The following is a 19,635-nucleotide window of genomic DNA, read 5'->3' on the forward strand; positions in this document are numbered from 1 at the left end:
TTAACCGGGCTTCCTGGAGAGAAGGGCAAGGCTTACTCCTTATTGTGTTCCTGGTGCAAGTCCCTTACAAAGTGCCTGCTCCCTCCCCAGAGGGTTTGGGCTCATCTCCACACGGGGAGGTTTGAGGGATTCTCCTTAACTCACTGCAGCTGCCCACCACAGGGCATGGGCAGGAAGCTTGAAAATTAGAATCTGAGAACTTAGAAGGGATCATTAGCTATAACCCCGTCATTGTTTCAAAGATAGGAAAATTGAAGTTGAAAGAGAGGAAGTTTCCACTGTTAAAAAGCATTTGTTGAGGAGGCTGTGCTTGCCTTGACTCTACCCCAAGAAAAATTACTACAGTGTGGTCTCAACTGTTCATCAGTTTTGGCTTTTCCTATGAGACTTTTCTTTTTTGAGACAGCTGAGACTCTCCATGCAGGGCTCTTTCTGGAAAGGGCATTTCACTTAGAAGAGTTTACCTTTGTTAGGAGGGGAGAGCTTGGAAGCTCTTCGTTGCTGCATCTCTGCCCTTGGGCCTGGGATGATGGGAGTCCTGAGAGCCTGTGTCTTGCGGGGAGAGGAATGTAACAGGGATTCAGATGAAGGAGGAGGGGAAGGGTGGTCCTTCGGCAGCCTTTAAGAGGCCTCTTGTCCTCCCCAGCCTCATAAACCTGGAGCTTGGGAGAACCTAAAACAGGTAAAACCTGAGATGCTGACTCAGTAAGAGTAGAGGCCCATTTCCATATTTCAAGGATGAGGTAGCTACGGGCAGCTTGACGTAGTAAGAGCCACGCTTGTTTCTGACCCATGTCTCCTAGATCACTCCTTCCAGTGCCCCAAACCTTGCTTGGTGGTAGTGGTGTAATCGCTAAGTTGTGTCTGACTCTTGTGACCCCATGGACTGTAGCCTGCCAGGTTCCTCTGTCTATGGGATTCTCTAGGCAAGAATACTGGAGTGGGTTGCCATTTCCTTCTCCAGGGGATCTTTCCAACCCAGGAATCGAACCCAGGTCTCCTGCATTGCCGGCAGATTCTTTATCCACTGAGCTATGAGGGAAGCCCAAAGCTTGCTTAAGCACTTACTATTTGTCTAACACATAATGATCTTTTCACTATGTTCCTCAAGCTGAGCACCTGGAGTTCAAAGATGGAGCCAGTCATAGCCCCTTGGAAGGTCAGGCCCTTGGCTTTCAGGTAGGTGGATGTTTAGAGGATATCACCCAGAGACAAGCCCATGAGTTCTTCACACCTGGACAGAGAACCCCCCCAAACTAGGCCCGAGTTGCTGTGCCTGCTTGTGTGGCCTATTTTTGAAGCTACGAACAGCTAGCATTACCTGTTCTAAACATCTGGAGTTACCTGCCTCCTTAGTCACCTTGCCTCTGGCTTCTAACAGCAGTCAGGCCCCACCTCCTCCCCGCCTCATTCCGTCTGGGGTCCCTCCCTCCCCTTTTATTCTTTCTGAAAGGATCTGGAGGCACCAGATCCACAAGGTCTGATGTCTTTAAAAGGACCAGGCTGGGCCAGAAGGCTCACTTGGGAACTGCGACATTCACGTGGACGCTAGTCAAAGTCCACCAGCCATCTCCTTCTGACCCCCGACCGGACGTCATGAGGGCCTGTGTCCCCCTGGCAGTGGCCATGCTCTGCGGGCTGGCCTGGGCCGGTAAGTCACTGCTGCTGGGGATGACAGGGGTCCTGCAGAGAGCTGGGGTACCTGGGAGGGAGAGCGTGAGGGTCGGGAGATAGGAAGGGCCAGCTCTGTCCAAAAGCCTTGGACCCCCTAGACCAGGCCTGGTCTGAGGCAGGAGTTGCCTCTGGAGAAGATGGGCTGTGTGAAGGGAGCTGCAGGACTGATGGGCCAGGGGCACCTTGGAAGATGAGCCCCAAACAACCCTTAGTCCAGCTTGACTTGATTTCACCAAGGTTTTGTTTTCCAAGGCCACCATATGGTGTGAAGCTGGACTGTGACTGGCTGGGTTTGCGTGGCCTGGCCGCCCTTCATCCCTTCCTCTGCCACCTGGGTGAGGGATGAGTTGTATGGGTGGGACTTTTCCCTACGAAGCCTTAGTCGGTGGGCAGGCTCCAGGGGTAGAGCCCCCGACCAGAAAGCAGGCCACGTGGTCAGAGGACTCCGTCTCATCCCTGGTAGAGGACCTAAAGTGGAGAAAGGTCCAGGCCCCCAGGTACTAGTGGTGCAGGGATGGGACCAGTGTTGAGGATGGGAACACGTTCCTGTTCAGCACGGGGCAGGCACTGGTGCTGCCGTGTTAACTGGTGGTTACTGGGTGAGCAGGGAGAGTGCCAAGGGAGGGGGCTGAGCTGAGGGGTGTTGGGGAAGCCTCCTCTGCCCAGAGGAGAAAGAATCCGAGCTTGATACCCATTGCACCCCACCAGGGTGTTCCTACACAGGACTGTCATAAGGATTAAATAAGACAATATATCAGAAGCACCCTACATGGAATGATGTCTCAAAGAATGGGTCTTTGATTATGATTGTGATTATAAATTGTCATTTAGCCACTCAGTCATGCCTGACTCTTTGTGACCTCATGGACTGTAGGCCACCAGGCTCCTCTCTCCATGGGATTTCTCAGGCAAGAATACCGGAGCTGGGTGCTACTTCCTTCTCCAGGGGATCTTCCTGACCCATGGATTGAACCTGAGTCTCCTGCACTGGCAGGCAGATTCTTTACCCCTGAACCACCAGGGAAGCCCGTAATGTAAATAAATATAAAATCATGTATATTTTACCTGTATTATAATATATTAATCATATTAATATGATATAATAAATATTTATTTATGTAAAATAATTTATATAAATACAGAATTTAGTCTTGCAATCATTTCCCATGAGGTTTTGGATAAGGAGACCACCAAAGAAACTAAATGAAAAGACTTTGGAGGGGGAAATCATTTCCAGGCCTCCCCACTTGCTGAGATGGTGTACCTCCACTCCTGCACACAGGGTGGAGCAGCCGGGCCCGGGTGGTACAGAGCCCGTGGTAGAGAGGGAGGGAGGGTGTAGAGCTTCAGGGTTAGTGTGAAGCAGTGGCTGTGGGGTTGGGGCATCCCAGTCTCAGGAGATGAGAGCAACTGCAGACATTCGGTCCCTGGGGGGTATTCCTGAGGGCAGACGCAACAGTGGCTTCAGAAAGGCAAGGTGGAGCCCTTGCCCCGGGGGCTGGTGGTCTGATCCTGCTGCGGGACTGATGGAGAAGTCAGGGTCCAGTGGGTGATGCCTCCTTCTTTCCTAAAGTGGGAGAAAGGGGCTCGGTTGTCTGTCTTCTGCCAACATCTCAGAACTTAGATGTGAGTATGAATAGCATGGGAGCCAGTCTTAGGTCCTCAGTTATTTCAGGTGAATTGAGGCTGGGAGTGAATCATCTTGGTGGGCTAGATCTCCATGGAAACAGCACCTGGGGCCCCCAGAGAAGCACGGATGTAGGATTCCCTAAACATCAGAGGGGCGGAGCACTGTCATACAGGGGACACCCAGGCTCGGGACCAAGTTTCTTGATGGGCAGTACGGATAGGGGGTGGGCATTCTGGCACATTTGAGTTTTGGAGTGTTTAGAGAAATTTAGCATTTCATGTAGGGATTGTTGGCCAGAGGTGGGGGGAGGTGGGTGATAAGCTCTGTGAAGCTTTGTTGATAAGCTCTGTGAAGGTAAAGAAAGGCCAAAGTAGAGTATGAAAAAAAAGAGAGAGAGATGGGCAAGAGGGTTACTGGAGCAGTGATTCAGGTGCCTGGCTGATGAGCGAGGTGTACACAGAGGGTTTGTGTGGATCGGAGCTGCGGGCTGGGAGCACTGGAGTAAGTAGTCACGGTGACTAGTCCCCAGAGGGTCCCGAGAACAGATATAGCAGAGAGGCCTATGAGGAAAAGTCTCTCCCACCCCCTCCCCACCCCCTCACACCCCAAGGTCCTCTTAAAGCAGATGGTCAGGTTTATAGGGAAGTGTAAAGGATCTCTGGCTCGGGGTTTCCAGTGATGGCAAAGCTCTTGAATAGAAATGAAAGGGTTCACTCAGCCAGGGCCAGTGCGGGTGTCCTCCTGAGCTCTACAGAGCTGATCATTCACGTGTAGCCCTTCTCAACTGGCGCCAGCTGCTGGACTGGAGTGAACTCCTTACTTGGACTCTGCTGATCTGGCCCATTTAAGAAGGTTGTCCTGATTTGTCTGAGTTCTCTCCCTTTGGATTCTGGGTGTACTGCCAGGCTAACTGAGCAGGCAGCTGACACAGACTTCCTCCTGGGCTGAAAACTTCTCCTTAAGTTCTTTGCATGTGGGCTCCAAGGGAGCATCACTTAAGATTCAGGGGGTGTTCCCCTGGGCTTGGAGGGACCAGTGGCCTTGACCCGGTCTTCTCTAGGGACGATTCACTGGCTCTGCCTTTCTGGCCACTTTGGAGGCCCTTTATGTGAAGTTGCCTCAGAACCTGGGTTAACCTTGACATGATGTAAAGAACCTCTTTGATGTAAAGAACACAGACCCATAGCGATGATGTCAGCTAGAAACTGTCAGCCCAAGGGATGGCCTGGCTGAATCCCAGGGAGGCAGTCAGCTAGATCAGGCGTGTAGACAGGGAAGACTGCTCCAGCCAGTCTGGACACTTACCACCTTGAAGATGGGCATGGAATGCTGACCGCTTATCTATCTAACACTTACATGGTGCTACTAATGTGTCCTGCAGTGTCTTAGGTGCTTTACAAAAAGTAACTCATTGAATTCTTATGAATATTCTATGAGATGGGCTCCATTATTGTCACACTTTTACAGAGAAGGAACCTGGGGCACAGCAGGTAAAATAACTTGCCCAAGAACACATAGCTAGAAAGCAGCAGAACTAGAATTCCAGCCTCAAGCAGTTTGGTGCCAGAGTCTGGGTTCTTGGCCTCTCTGCTGTGTCATCCTCATTAGAACAGTGTAAACCCTAATCCCAAACCAGTAACCCAGCCCATAGCCCTATCTCCACCTCCACCCTAAGGGATGCTATACCTGTGTGAAACAGCAGCCAGGACCAAACCCCAAATCTTATCTAAGGCAAAATTGGGATTATTTGTCCTCTCCTGGTCTTGACACATTCCTCAACCCTGAATGTGGTTTTAGACCTACTTCTCATTCCTTATCCAGACAGCAATGCAACATTGTTATTTTTACCAGTAATTAACTCAAGCCCAAATCCTATCTATAGCTCTTCATCTAAACCTAACAAGCCCCATGCTGGCTCAAGTTAGGTTTAAGTTTCTTCATTCATACAAATTCCAGTGTTAAATGTGACTCTGACTCTGATCTGACATTCTCTGTAACCCACAGCCTGGCCCTAAACCCAGAACCGGCTAAATCCAAACCTCAGGGACCTCAAGTGGAAACAAAGGCTGTGTTATCACCCTTAAAGCCTAGAGTGGAAGGAAAGAGAGCATAGCCAGCTTGACCTGGCTCACCCCCCTTCCACTGTCTTTGCTGTGGTGGGCTTTTTTAGCAGTCGTGGTGGGTTTGTACCATTTCTTTCAAAATTTCTTGTTTTATGCCCCTTGTGACCAAAAGCTTGCTTCTGCAAGTCATTTGGCTGGAGCAAGGGATGTGGTCTGTGGTTGCATAACGAATCTTGTTCCAAAGCCCAATTCTCACCCACACCCACCTCAGTCCCCACCCTGAATGAAACTAATCCAAACACATTCCCAAGACTAGAAGAGACAGAAAGCTGTACCAAGTGGGGAAGGGGGTGCAGAGAGAGCAGGCTAAGGGGAGGGAAGAACAAAGAAGCAGAAGGTGTAAAAGGGACAGGATGAGAGGCAGGGAATGAGTCATGGGGAGAGGACAGGTGGGGTCGTTAGAACAACCGTGATCCACCGTCCTCAGCGTGACAGGGGAATGACGGTCTCTGGGCCAAGCCCAGCCCACAGACCTCTTTCTTTGGTCTCTCCAAATTTTTTAAAATTGGAAAATTTACATAAAAATGAAGGCTTCTCTTGAAAAAAAAAAAACAAAAACAAAAAAACAAAAAACTGGAGGCTCTGGCAACACTCAGCCTGCATCCCAAATGGCGACAATTGGCTGGAGCTGCTAGTGGCTGCCAGTCTCAGGCGGGGCATTGTTTCCGAGTGTCTCACAGTCCCCACCTCTTTCTACTGCCTCCCTGCTCTTGACTCGTTTGTGTTACAGGTCTAGTTCCAATAGGCATCTGAATTTGTGGTCTTGGTCTATATTATGAACCCTGCAGTAGTCAGTGGGTGGTGGGTGATGGCTGGTGGGCAGTGCAGGAGAGGCATGGGAGGCTGTGTGTGTACTTCTCCCTGGCAGCTAGTAATGACCTTTCCTGCTAGGTAAGTCCCTGATCCCTGTCTGTGAACCCTCCTGCAGAGGGTACCGTGATGAGCAGAGTAGAATCCCCAAGGAGCTGAGTCTGTGACCTTTCCTGACCGTAGGCAACAGGGAGTCATGCGAATCTCGCTGTAATGAGAGATTTGACCAGGATGCTGTCTGCCAGTGTGACCGCCGGTGTCCCCGGCACGGGGACTGCTGTGAAGACTATGAGCAGCTGTGTACAGGTGAGCCTCCTTGTGGGGTGAAGGGTCTGGGAGGTACAGCAGGCCAGGCCATGACCACATCTAGCGTGCTTGAGGGACTGCCGGCCAGGATGTCCAACTATCCAGAGCAGGGTTCCAGACTGATCACGGTGCTCAAAGGACCTGAAGAGGATTAGGATGTCCCCAACGTAAGACCCCAACTTAAATAGAAGTCATTTACCTGGAACATTTGTCTGAACTATTAGTATGAATATCTGGAAAGGAATTGAAAAAAAGTGAAAAGATGAAAATATCATTTTAGCATATATGACATTACCAATTATTATTTGCAAAAGTAAACAAATGGTAGTGAACGTTCCCAACTTGCACGCCACCAGGAAGACCACAGGGTGTCAATGACCGTCACAGTTCACACCACTCTTGCTATCACAGGGTTTCCCTGGTGGCTCAGACGGTAAAGAATCTGCTTGCAATATGGAAGCCTCAGGTTTGATCCCTGGGTCGGGAAGATCCCCTGGAGAAGGGAATGGCTACCCATTCCAGTATTCTTGCCTGGAGAATCCCATGGACAGAGGAGCCTGGCAGAATACAATCCATGGGGTCGCAAAGAGTTGGACACAACTGAGCGACTAACACTTTCACTTTTCCTATCACGAGTGAACTGGGTGGCTGCACATCATTCCTAGGCCAAGGGTTAAGCAGGACAAATACCACCCTCAAAGCCAGTTGTTCTGCTGTTCCGACCACCCAGTTTTAAATTTGAAAAACTCATTTTGAATAATTCCCTTATTTTGATGCTTCCCATGTTTTAGACACCTAGGTAAATGGTCTTCTGCTAAGTTTACTGTCCAATCGTATGCCCTGACTCCCAGCTTGGAAAACCTGGTCACTGGAGCTCTGGCCCCTAACGGCCAGCTGCATACCGTTGTGCGTGTTGTGTACTGCACAAGAGCCCCTGATTGAGAAGGCAAGCTGAACCGAAGTTGAATCTGTATCCTTCTCGCTAAGCCACGCGTCTTGGTGAAGAGCTGTGTCTGCTGAGAGATAGGAGTACTTTTTCCTAATCTGCCCGAGTGTGGTCTCCGCTGACCCAGCCATGTGCTGTCAGAGGTGCTTCCAGCCTAAGGAACGCTAATTCGATTTGCACAAAAACGCCAGTGGACTAGCAGTTCAGGTCCAGGCAGCGAAACCCAGGCCCAGAGCTCAGTGCCAGAATCAGACCCAGCCCTTCTCTGCTGCCTTGGGCCTCATTCAGCAGACACAGGGTGGCTTGTTCACCGTGGACCATCAGCTTGCCGTGTCAACATTCTCAGCTTAGCAACCATTTCATCCCTGTCACTGATGTGCAACTCAGAGCCCTTTTCCTATAGAAAACATATTATAAATGATGGTTGAGACCCTAGATTAGCTCACAGAAATCTATTCAGCATAAAGTGTGGCTGAGTTAAGAACCCTGTGGATTGTCAGCATTAACACAGGCTGGCAGAAAGCAAGTGATTGGAGAGGTTTGTTGACAGTGAATAACCTGCTCCATGGTTCTGATGGGCTTCCCAGGTGGTGCTAGTGCTAAAGAACCCGCCTGCCAATGTAGGAGACTTTGGAGACGCGGGTTCGATCCCTAAATGGGGAAGATCCCCTGGAGGAGGGTATGGCAACCCACTCCAGGATTCTTGCCTGGAGAATCCCACAGACAGAGGAGCCTGGCAGGCTACAGTCCATGGGGCCACAGAGTTGGACACGATTGAAGCGACTTAGCACACAGACATGGGTCTGACGGTAATAACCCATACCATGTGGTGAACACAATAACAGATTAAGAAGCACTTTGTCATAGTGTTGGCTTTGAGCGGTGGGCAGGGGGTGGAATTTATTCCACTCTGACGAGAGAGGAACTGAGTCCCCAGGTCATGCCTTCCTCTTCCTCCCCACCCCCACTCCATCCTTCTCTGCCTAGAGCCCAGGCTGCAGTCAATCTGCTTGCAGGCAGTGGGGTGGGGCACAGTAGGAATGTGCCTTTCTGAACGCCCTTCCCCCAAATGCAGCCTTTGTGGCCATTGCCAAGAGCAACTGTAAAGAAAGAAGGGAAGTTGGTAACTCAGGAAACAGTTCTTATTCCCTGAGGTCTGGGAGAACTTCACCCTTGACCCTGGGAGTTATTATAGGTAAGGGACGTTCCTAGGTGAGGGCCTTGTCATTTGGGGGATTCAAGCCTATCCATCTATCAATTTATATTAAAGAAAAGTCATACCAACCCCAGAGTTTTCATCCCAGAAGGGACCACTCTTTGTCCCCACTCCCGTTTTTACGGATGAGCACACAGAATACCAGGCTTCCCTGGTGGCTCAGTGGTAAAGAATCTGCCTGCCAATGCAGGAGGTGCGGGTTTGATCCCTGGGTTGGGAAGATTCCCTGGAGAAGAAATGGTAACCCACCTGGAGAACTCTATGGACAGAGGAGCCTGGTGGGCTACAGTCCACGGGGTTGCAAAAGACGACTTTGTGACCGAACAACAACACGGAGTACCAGAAGGGTAAATGGTGAAGAAGGTCATGCCTGGGGATGTTCTTTCATGTTTCAGAATGGTTTTCAATCTCCCTGTCTCACATTTTCTATTTTTCTCCTCCCTCACCTGGTACTTGTTTATTGTACCCGAGCCCCTGTTTTGTATTTTTTTCCACTGCACATGCTTGGTTGGGAGGACTGAGAACCAGGGATAAAGAGGAGGGGTCCCTTGGGGATGACTGGTGACTTTACTTCTCTGATCTACAGCTGAAGAGAATCCCATAGAACCAGAGCCATTCCTGGAGCTGGAAGAGGAGACGGAGGGCGCCCCGGCAAGCAGTGAGTCTGCCTCTGCAAAGGGGGCCCTTTGGGAAAGGACAAGGGACACGGGATGGGGCAAGGAGAGGTCAGCCATGTCAACAGCAATAGGCCCAGGCCTAAGCCAGCCAGGACCCCAAATCTAGCACCTGGAGGTGGTGAGGGGCTCCCTGGACTCTTGAGGCCTGGGCAGGAGGAAGCCCTGGGGGCCTCAGTGAGCTGGGGGGATAGGCAGGAAAGAGTCTGAAGCTTGCAAGAGGGAGAGGGAGGGTTAAGAGATTTTATTTTTAGAGAGGGAAGATTATAAAAACAACAGGCCAGAAAGGAGAGTTCAGCATCAGAAAGGACTTCCTGACTGTGAAGGGTGTGCACCAATTAAGCTTGTTTGTTTTCCTTCCCTGGAGTTCTTTAATAGGAAGCAGGAGAGCGAGGCTGGTAGGGGGTGGGGATTGGAGGGCTGGCAGTGGGCTGGGGGAGGGGGCCTGGCCTGGCCGCTGACACGACAGAGCGACCCCTAGCGGTCTGGTCAGGACACACCTCCTCTGTCTTCTCAGGCTTGTACTTGGCACCCAACTCCTGCCAGGGCCGCTGCCTGGAGGCCTTCGACAAGCACCACCCATGCCACTGTAATGCCCGCTGCCCAGAGTTTGGAAACTGCTGCGAGGATTTTGAGAGCCTGTGTGGCCATGGTCAGTCTCCCGCTCCCTTCAGCATAGCCCTGGAGGCAGGGGGACTCTCTAGAGCAATGGTTCTCCAAGCGTGGCCCCTGGACCAGTAGCAGGAGCATAATCTGGGCATTTATTAGAAGTGGAAGCTCTACAGGGCTCAGCCCGGATCCACAGAATCAGAAACTCTGGGGTGGGGCCCACTGATATGTTTTCACAAACTCTCCAAATGATCCTGATGCTTGCCAAAGTGCAAAAACCTTCCTAGTGGCAGGGGACCATGTGGGTATTTTGTGCCAAGTGTAAAGATCCTTTAGGCTCTCAGGGCTTCCCTGGGTGGCTCAGATGGTTAAGAATCTGCCTGCAATGCAGGAGCCCTGGGTTCGATCCCTGGGTTGGGAAGGTCCTCTGGAGAAGAAATGGCTACCCACTCCAGTACTCTTGCCTGGAGAGTTCCACAGACAGAGGAGCCTGGTGAGCTACAGTCCATGGGGTCGCAAAGAGTTGGACGCGACTGCGGGACTAACAGGCTCTAGGCCACTGCCCTGCAGTCACCAGGGTGCCTGACTGCAGCCCCCTCCCCTGATGCTGGCTTCTGGAAGGTACCTGAGAGGGGATGTTCGCAGATAGCTACCTGCCTCCTGGCCTCCATAGAGCTCTGAGATACCCCTCCCCCAATTCCTCTCAGAGGGCTACTCCCACAGCAGCAATGCCATAACCAAGGAAGAACTGCAGAGTGTCTCTGAGAAGATCTACAGGGCAGACACCAACAAAGCCCGGAAGGAAGACATCGTTCTCAACAGCCAAAACTGCATCTTGCCCTCAGAGACCAGAGACCAAGTAGACCGCTGCCCAGAGCCGTGAGTTCCCTGAACGCCTCTTCCAGCAAAGTCTCTCCCCGAGTTTTGCCTCCTTTGGTGCTCTTTTCTCCTAAGGCAGGTAGGATCGAAGGCAGAGGGGAAACTGGTTCTCTGGAGACATATAAAGCCGCCCTGAGGGCCTGTGGGCATCCATGTGGGAGGGTTTCTGAGCTTTCCCAGGTGGCACTAGTGCTAAAGAGCCTGTCTGCCAGTGCGGGAGACTTAAGAGATGTGGGTTCGATCCCTGGGTTGGGAAGATCCCCAGGAGAAGGAAGTGGCAACCCACTCCAGTATTCTTGCTTGGAGAATCCCATGGACAGAGGAGCGTGGCAGGCTACAGTCCATGGGGTTGCAAAGAGTCAGACATGATAGAAGCAACTTAGCATGGACGGATTGGCTGAGAATAAAACTGACCTTCCAAGAGATGAAGTGGAGAAAAGAGTGACCTCATGCATTGTCCCCAAGAGTATCTGAGGGCCCCACTCTGCCTCTGCAGCCAGTCCTCACATGCTTGCCCTGCATCTGGACATTCTGGAGTGTTTCTGCTCCATGTCCAGGCCTCTCACTGGGCCTCACTCTACCTCCCCAAGGCTCTTCACATATGTCAATGAGAAGCTCTTCTCTAAGCCGACCTACGCCGCCTTCATCAACCTCCTCAACAACTACCAGCGGGCCACGGGCCGTGGGGAGCACTTCACAGCCCAGGAGCTGGCTGAGCAGGACACCTTCCTCAGAGAGATCATGAAGACGGCTGTCATGAAGGAACTCTACGGCTTCCTCCACCAGCAGAGTGAGTGAGGTGGTGAGGCCTCCCCCCAGGCCCGCGAGGGAGGTCATGCTGAGGACTCAGGGTGCGCCTGCCTGCTGGGAACGGGGCTGCCTGATGGGCAGGTTAGGAGAGCAGGTGAGGATTTAGGTGGAGGCCAGTGTACACCTGGGAGGAGGCAAGGAGGGGGCCAGAGAGAGGAGCCCACGGCCTCCAGCAGTAGCTGAAGAACCCTCTGCCTGGCTTGGGAGTCATCCTGTCTTTTAACTTAATCTCAGCACCAGGGGGCTTCCCTGGTGGCTCAGACGGTAAAGAATCTGCCTGCAATGCAGGAAACGATTCTATCCCTAGGTCGGGAAGAACCCCTGGAGAAGGGAATGGCAAGCCACTCCAGTATTCTTGCCTGGAGAATCCCATGGACAGAGGGACCTGGTGGGCTACAGTCCATAGGGCGGCAAAGAGTGGACGTGACTGAGCGGTTAACACTTTCACTTTCTTTCAGCCACCTCGTTTATCCTCATGCGTATGTCAGTCTCAGGGTTCACTGCAGGCTGTGAGTCACCCCCCACCCCGCCCCCTCAGTGGACCCCAGGCTCAGCACCATTTTCCAGGCAGGAAGAGTCCCTGTCCCTGCTCCCTTCTCAGGCAATAAGTCCAGGAAGGAGGCCAGCCCACTTCACTTTTTTTTTTTTTTTGCTGGGGAAGCAGCAACAGAAAATCAACAAAGGTTCAGAGCAGGAAGTTTTACCGGGAAGGGTTCTGGCTGGAACGGTTCCAATAGAGATACATTCGAATCAGACCAAAAATGGCTTGGGCCTCAGGGCTTCTTGGCACGGGGTGTGTTTGTTAGCGTCCTCTGAATTCCTTCCCTGAACTCCAGGCAGCCGGGCCTGGCCTGGGGGCGGCTCCAGCCAGGTCGCCGCTTGCTGGCCGGCGGGGGATGGCCTCTGCTCAGACACCGCATTCCATCCTTGGGTGGCCTGGTTAAGTTAGTAACTTTCTTTAGGTAAAGCCAGTGACACACAAGCACGAGGGCGTGATCCTGCACTGCCCCCTGGTGTCCTCTTTGTGGTAAATACGCGAGAGGATTTTGGAGGTGGAGACAGCGCTACTGCAGGCTCTTCGACTACTCACCCAGTCTTCCCTTCTCTCCCTATCCAAATCCCACTTCTTCAGGTTCTAGCTCACATTCTACCTCGTTATGAAGCTGCACTCACCACAGCTTGCGGCAAGGGTTTGGACTCTGTCTTAAAATACCCTTGGAGCAGAGAGACTTGCTTTCACTTGTTAATGAAGCAAGTGACCCCGGGCCCTTTGACCCTTGGACCCTGTCGGAGCCTTGTCTGTGCAGTGGGATCTTGGGAAACTGATGCACGGAAAGTGCTCCGTGAAAAGCAGTCGTCATTCAGACTGTGAAGCTGTTCTCTGTTACATCGTATATTTTTATTTTTTTAAACTAATTTTTATTGGAGTATAGTTGCTTTCTAATGTAGTGTTAGTTTCTACTGTACAGCAAAGTGAATCAGCTATATGGTATGTCATGTATCTTTAGTCTTGTTTTCCAACTATGTTTTAAGTCCTTGAAAGGAGGGAATAGTCTGGAACATCTTCTATGTCCCCTCTCACAATTCTAGGCAGTAAACTGTTGGTATTTGCTGGCTCCCTAATTCAGATCCCCAGCCCTGACCTTTCCTTTGGGTCTCACTGGCCTTTCTGACATCTCCACCTGCCTAACTGGCATCTACTCAGAGCTTAGTGTAAAGAGAACTCACAGTTCCTGCCTCTTCCTCCAGACAGACCCGCTCCTTTCCCAGTCTTCCCCATCTCATTAATAGTTCCATAATTCATCCTTTTGCCTGTGCCCAAAGCCCAGGAGTTATATTTGATTCTTCTCTTTATGTCACCACTCTCCACCCCCATTTCCTCCACCAGGAATTGTTGTTGTTTTTCAGTTGCTAAGTCCTGTCCGACTATGTGATCCTATGAACTGCAGTACACCAGGCTTCCCTATCCTTCACCATCTCCTGGAGTTTGCTTAGCTCATGCCCACTGAGCCAGTGATGCCATCCAACCATCTCATCTGCTGCCTCCTTCTCCTGCCCTCGACCTTTCCCAGCATCAGGGTCTTTTCCAGTGAGCCAGCTCTTCATATCAAGTGGCCAAATTATTGGGGCTTCAGCATCAGTCCTTCCAATGGATATTCAGGGTTGACTTCCTTTAGGATTGACTGGTTTGATCTCCTTGCAGTCCAAGGGACTCTCAAAAGTCTTCTCCAGCACCACAATTCAAAGGCATCAATTCTCTGGTGCTCAGCCTTCTTTATGGTCCAGCTCTCACTTCCGTACATGACTACTGGAAAAGCCACAGCTTTGACTATATGGACTTTTGTTGGCAAAGTGATGTCTCTGCTTTTTAATATGTTGTCTAGATTTGTCATAACTTTTCTTTCAAGGAGTAAGCATCTTTTAATTTCATGGCTGTAGTCACTGTCAGCAGTGATTTTGGAGTCCAAGCCTGATACCACTCTGACATGAAGAATCAATGTGAGAATTGAAAGCAGTTAAAACAGTGCCAGGAGAAGGCAATGGCACCCCACTCCAGTACTCTTGCCTGGAGAATCCCTTGGACAGAGGAGCCTGGTGGACTGCAGTCCGTGGGGTCACAAAGAGTTGGACACGACTGAGCGACTTCACTTTTATTTTTTACTTTCATGCATTGGAGAAGGAAATGGCAACTCACTCCAGTGTTCTTGCTTAGAGAATCCCAGGGACGGAGGAGCCTGGTGGGCTGCTGTCTATGGGGCTGCACAGAGTCGGACATGAGTGAAGCGACTTAGCAGCAGCAGCAGCAAAGCAGTGCCAGGCACATAGAACATAGTAACTCTAAAATACTTTTGTTATTATTACTGTTTGATCAAGCTCCAACCCTTGTATGCTGACTTCTGACTGCCTCTCAGACCTCCTCTCCCACCACTCTCCCCTCTTGCTCACTGTGCTTCCCCACGTAGACTGTTAGCTCTTTGAATACCAAGTTCAAGGCATCCTGGAGCCTTTGCACCTGCTGTTTCTTCTACGTGTAAGCATGTTTCTCCCAGGTCTTTGTATAGCTGACTCCTTATCCTTCGGATCTCTAATTAGTGCCTTCTCAGAGAGGCGTTTCTGGCTTTCTAGAAGAGCGCTCCATCCCCACCTCCAGTCATCATGGGATAATCTCCTTTATTCTCTTCATAGCACTTATCTGAAATCATCCTGTTTATTTGTTTATCATTTGTTTCCTCCTCTGGAATGTAAACTATGAAGTCAGGGATCTTGTCCTTGTGATTCCCTGCTGAATCCTCAGCCTTCAGATCTGGGCCTGGCACAAGACAGGTGCCCCAAAGATAATTGCTAAACAAACAACTGACTACATTTGTTGGCTGAACCACCTGCCTCCTGTCGAGTTGGGACAGATGGCCCTTCCTTGCTTGCTTGCTTCCCAGGACCTGGCCCCGCCTTCCCCTCTCCTAAGTCCTCTGTGCTCCTCTCCCCAGACCGCTACAGCTCGGAACAGGAGTTCGTCAGAGACCTAAAAAACATGTGGTTTGGGCTGTATTCCAGAAGCAAAGAAGAGAGGGACTCAAGTGGCTTTGAGCACGTCTTCTCAGGTGGGATCACTCTGCTTGGGAAGAAAGAGGTGGAGGGATGAAGAGAGCCGCTTCCCTCAGGCATGGGGGAGCGTCCACGCTGAAGAATCAGCAGCCATACCAGCTCGCAGGCCAAGAGGGAGGGGACTGAGGAGCCATTCTTGAAAACTGGTTTCTTCTGGAGTATCTGAGGGAGAAAGAAGCCCAGATCCTGGGGCTCCCAATGAGCACACATAGGAAGGGAGACGCCTTTGAGGCCATGGTTGTCTACCTCTCAGTGGTCCTCTGCTTCCAGCGCTTGGCTGGCTGCTTCCCAAGAAGACCACGTTCTTTTCCTGCACTGCCACACCCCGCCAAGCTCCCACCAAAACTGGCCTGTTCCTAGGGAAATGGCTAGAGGATCTTAGATTGGTCCAGGGTCAGCCAGGGGAAGAAACTGTCCCGAGGGCTTGAGCTGAAATGATGGTTGGGGTAGGGGGAAGCTTCCAGAGCTGAGAATTAGGGATGTGAGGGTCGCCAGGAAGTTGGGGTGGACATTCTAGGAGTCAGAGACTAGAGAAGGGGGACAGCCTTGGCATGGGAGTAGGGAAAGAGGTTGGAGGGAAGGCCCAGATCACCCACCCTGATCTCTTTATAATAGGTGAAGTCAAAAAAGGCAAGGTCACTGGCTTCCATAACTGGATCCGTTTCTACATGCAAGAGAAGGAGGGCCTGGTGGACTATTACAGTCACATCTATGATGGGCCTGTGAGTACTGATGCTGACCTCATAGGCTGGAAAAGCCTTGTTAGCACCCAGACTTTCTGTCCTCATTCTGCATTCTGAACAGGCAGGCTTGTCTCTCACCCTGACCCTCTTGGCAGCCCATCTGGGATTGTGTATATGACTTTCCTATTTGCTGGAAAGTAGGTTTATCCAGCCAGCATGCTTCCAAACAGTGAGGGCTCCCGAGGCGCAGGGGGCAGGAGGAGACAGAGGGCATCCTCTGTGGATGGGAGAGTGTAGGAGGGGAGGATTCTCAGAGAGGAAAATCAAAGATATGCAGTTACCAGCTGCCTGAATTTCCTTAGAATGTGGAGTCAGCTGAAGTTTCAGTCTGGCTAGTCTGAGTTAAATTTCTTATATTTTTATAAACCTTTGCTGCCCTAAGTCTGGAAACAATTTGGGGACACTAAACTGTCTTCCTCTTCCATGTGTGAAGTCTACTGGGAACAGTTATGTCCCTGTTCCCCTGGCATTGGGCACATAGATTCTGACTCTGGCCTTCCTGGGGGAAGTGAGATGGTGGTTCCAGACAGAGGGTCTGAGCAGAACTCAGACACCTTAGCAGGCAGGCTGCTTCCTCTGTTGATTTAGAGAATCCACTCTCCCCAGAAAGCTCACATGGGCCCCCATGGGCCCCCGAAACATCCTGGCCACCCCTGTCTCTGACTGTGTTGGGGCACTCACCAGACCCTGTTTGCCATCCTTCTCTCTGCAGTGGGATTCTTACCCCGACGTGCTGGCCATGCAGTTCAACTGGGATGGGTACTACAAGGAAGTGGGCTCAGCTTTCATTGGCAGCAGCCCTGAGTTTGAGATGGCGCTCTACTCCCTGTGCTTCATCGCCAGGCCAGGCAAAGTGTAAGTCCTGGTGGCCCAGGATGGTGTGGGCAAATCACTGCTCTGGGGCTCAGTTTTCTCTCTTGGATTGTGAAGCTGTTGATGAGGTCAGTCACATGGCTGCCAACCTTCATCCCAGCAACAGATCTATGTCCCCTCCTTCACCAAGTGCACTCTTATGCAGGAGCTTAATGTATCAAACAGTTAGACATGGAACTGCCCTGGGGCTGCAAGCCTCTCTAGACTCTTCGCAAGTACTAGTGGTAAAGAACCCACCTGCCAATGTAGGTGACCTGGGTTCGATGTCTGGGTTGGGAAGCTCCCCTGGAGAAGCGCATGACAGCCCACTCCAGTATTCCTGCCTGGAGAATCCCATGGACAGAGGAGCCTGGTTGGCTACCGTCCATAGGACTGCAAAGAGTCAGACATGACTAAAGTGACGGAACATGCAGGGAAGCCTCCCTATGTGGCCCCTGAGGCTGCTTGGGGGACCCTGGAGCCCCAGAGAGCACAGCTGGAAACCAAGGGTCTCGTCTTCTCTAACATCTGAGGACTCTGGGTCCAACCACTTCTGAAACCCTAAGCAAACATTTCATTTCTGGGGGTTGCAGCTCTAGAGTTGGATTTGAGAATATTCCTCTAGGAAAGATGAGAAGCAGTATTCTTTAAGAAGATAGAAAATAAGACAGATTTTGAAAGGGCGCTCTGCATGTGGGGAGCTGGAGGCAGTGGCTGAAGCAAGCTGTGGCAGCTCCCCTAAAGGGTAAGACAAGGTAGAGCCGTTCTGCATGGGCTAAACTCAGTCCTTCCAGCCTGGAGATGAAGGTGGAGTGAAGCAAGTCCCTATTATTTGGTGATCTCTCCCCACAGGTGCCAGTTGAGCCTGGGTGGACATCCCCTGGCCATCCAGACCTATACCTGGAACAAGTCAACCTATGGAAATGGCAAGAAGTACATCGCAACAGCCTATGTGGTGTCCTCCACTCATTAGAGTTTCGAGCCAGAAAGGCAGATGAGGGCAGTGGGAGGTCTTGTAGGACTGAGATGCTATTTTCTCTGCACTGGAGGCTATGGAATTAGAGGAGACTGGAAGGAATTCCCCAATCCAGAAACGTTCCTATGGGAAAGAAGGAAACTATACAAGTTAGAAAAACAGTCAAATCTTTGTCCTCCAGCACTTTGGAAATAGAAGGTTGGGACCCTCCATAGCTCTTTGCCCTGAAGGGAGATGGAACCATGAAGAAGGCTCTCCAGGCCTGTTTCCTTTCAATGCAAAGTGAAGCGGTTTGCTCCACTTCCTCTTCTGGGGGTTGGTAAGAAGGCAAACCTGATGCTATTTTTACTGTGAAGATGTTTTCAAATTGTTCTTAGGAAGAACGGCTGATAGAAATCCCAGATTACCATAATGGCTGTGTACACAGCGCTGCAAACTGTAATCACCCCTGTACTGGGTCTTCAAAGAAATCAGGCCATGGAGATCAAGGGCCGGTGTTCGGTCTTTCCTTGCAGAACAGGGTCTGTGAGAGGGTAAGGGCTGATGCAGTGAGTAGGCTGGAGAGGGAGTAGACTCCTCCAGGCCTGATTTTTTTTTTTTTTGCAGCTAGGTAACTGCATCAAGAAACTTCCTATTTGTAGATATTAAGTGCAGTTACAGAACTGAATTTTGATCCCAAAGAGTTTTTAGAAGAGTTTCCCTCATAGGAGGAAGATTCTACATCAGAAGAAGAAAGGAACCTATAGTTTGGTATCGCTAACATAATTATAAGTCTCATTCAGCAGCCAAAATTTGCATAAGCTCCAAAATGGAAGACAGGGAAACTGGGGCTCCCTATTTCATCCTCAATCATGCATTTCTCCTCTACCCGCACTGGGGACCAAATGCTGTCCCACAGAGTGAGGCTTTAGAGTCTTGCGTCTTCAATTAAAGTCATTTAAGAAAACTTGAAATCTGTCTCGTCTTTGTACATGGCCCTCTTGAACTGCTTCGGGAAAGAGTGTCAAAGAAGAAATAAGTGAAGATAAAACTTTTATTTTATGATTCTTAAATGATCTAACAGGTAACAGTTTATTCAAGATAATAATAGCAACAATGTATTCAATTATATAAACTTATCTGTGACAGGTAAAAGGGACAGAGGAAGGAATTATTTTGTCATTATAAAGTACTCACACTATCCATGTAGTGGCACAGTGTTATTTGAAAGTGGACATGGATTAGTTGTAAATGTGTATCGCAAACTATGGCAACCACTATAGAAGTTAAAAATATGTATAACTGACATGCTGAGAAAGGAGAGAAAATAAAATCATATAAAATACTCAAAGCATAAAAGGCAGGAAGAGTAGAAGACATAATTAGGAACAAAGAACAAGGGCAACAAACAGAAGACTGTAATGAATATGGGAGACATTAATCCAGCTATGTCAGTAATCACTTTGAACGTCAGCGTCCTACATGTACTAATTAAAAAACAGAGACTGTCTGGGTGAATCAAAACCTGAGACCTAACTATGTCATCTACAGGAAATCCACTTTAAAATGGATAAAGAAAAATATACCATGATAATACTAATCAAAAGAAAGATCAAACCTGTACACCCTCAATTGGAAGTGCAGCATTTTAACCACTGAATTGCCAGGGAAGTCACTGTAATGCTTTTTTAGATATAACAGCAAAAGCACAATCCATGAAAGGAAAAACTGATAACCTATACTTCATTAACAATAAAAACTTAAAATAAAACCTGCATGATCAGGACTTCTCTAGTGGTCCATTG

The 19,635-nt window shown here is 50.1% G+C and overlaps 1 protein-coding gene across 2 annotated transcripts; it reads left to right on the top strand.

Moving 5' to 3' along the window:
* Positions 1–1,482: 1,482 nt before the first annotated feature.
* Positions 1,483–18,804, top strand: LOC120861326 (poly(U)-specific endoribonuclease). Of its 2 annotated transcripts, XM_040236966.1 has the most exons (10): positions 1,483–1,651; positions 6,421–6,543; positions 9,292–9,363; positions 9,897–10,031; positions 10,696–10,867; positions 11,458–11,657; positions 15,163–15,276; positions 15,896–16,002; positions 16,736–16,878; positions 17,728–18,804. In XM_040236966.1, the coding sequence occupies exons 1-10, from the start codon at positions 1,597–1,599 to the stop codon at positions 17,846–17,848; spliced, it is 1,242 nt and encodes a 413-aa protein (XP_040092900.1). In that variant the 5' UTR covers positions 1,483–1,596; the 3' UTR covers positions 17,849–18,804. The 2 variants fall into 2 exon arrangements, with proteins under 2 accessions (XP_040092900.1, XP_040092901.1); XM_040236967.1 differs by lacking the exon at positions 6,421–6,543.
* Positions 18,805–19,635: the final 831 nt, after the last annotated feature.

Source organism: Oryx dammah, unplaced genomic scaffold (assembly GCF_014754425.2).
Source record: "Oryx dammah isolate SB20612 unplaced genomic scaffold, SCBI_Odam_1.1 HiC_scaffold_11232, whole genome shotgun sequence".
NCBI classification, from domain to species: domain Eukaryota; kingdom Metazoa; phylum Chordata; class Mammalia; order Artiodactyla; family Bovidae; genus Oryx; species Oryx dammah.

Excerpts from the sequence above, each read along its gene's own strand:
- LOC120861326 (XM_040236966.1), top strand. The coding sequence starts at position 1,597 with ATGAGGGCCTGTGTCCCCCTGGCAGTGGCCATGCTCTGCGGGCTGGCC. Across the intron at positions 11,658-15,162 it reads CGGCTTCCTCCACCAGCAGA|ACCGCTACAGCTCGGAACAG; the intron begins GTGAGTGAGGTG and ends TCCTCTCCCCAG. Across the intron at positions 15,277-15,895 it reads CTTTGAGCACGTCTTCTCAG|GTGAAGTCAAAAAAGGCAAG; the intron begins GTGGGATCACTC and ends TCTTTATAATAG.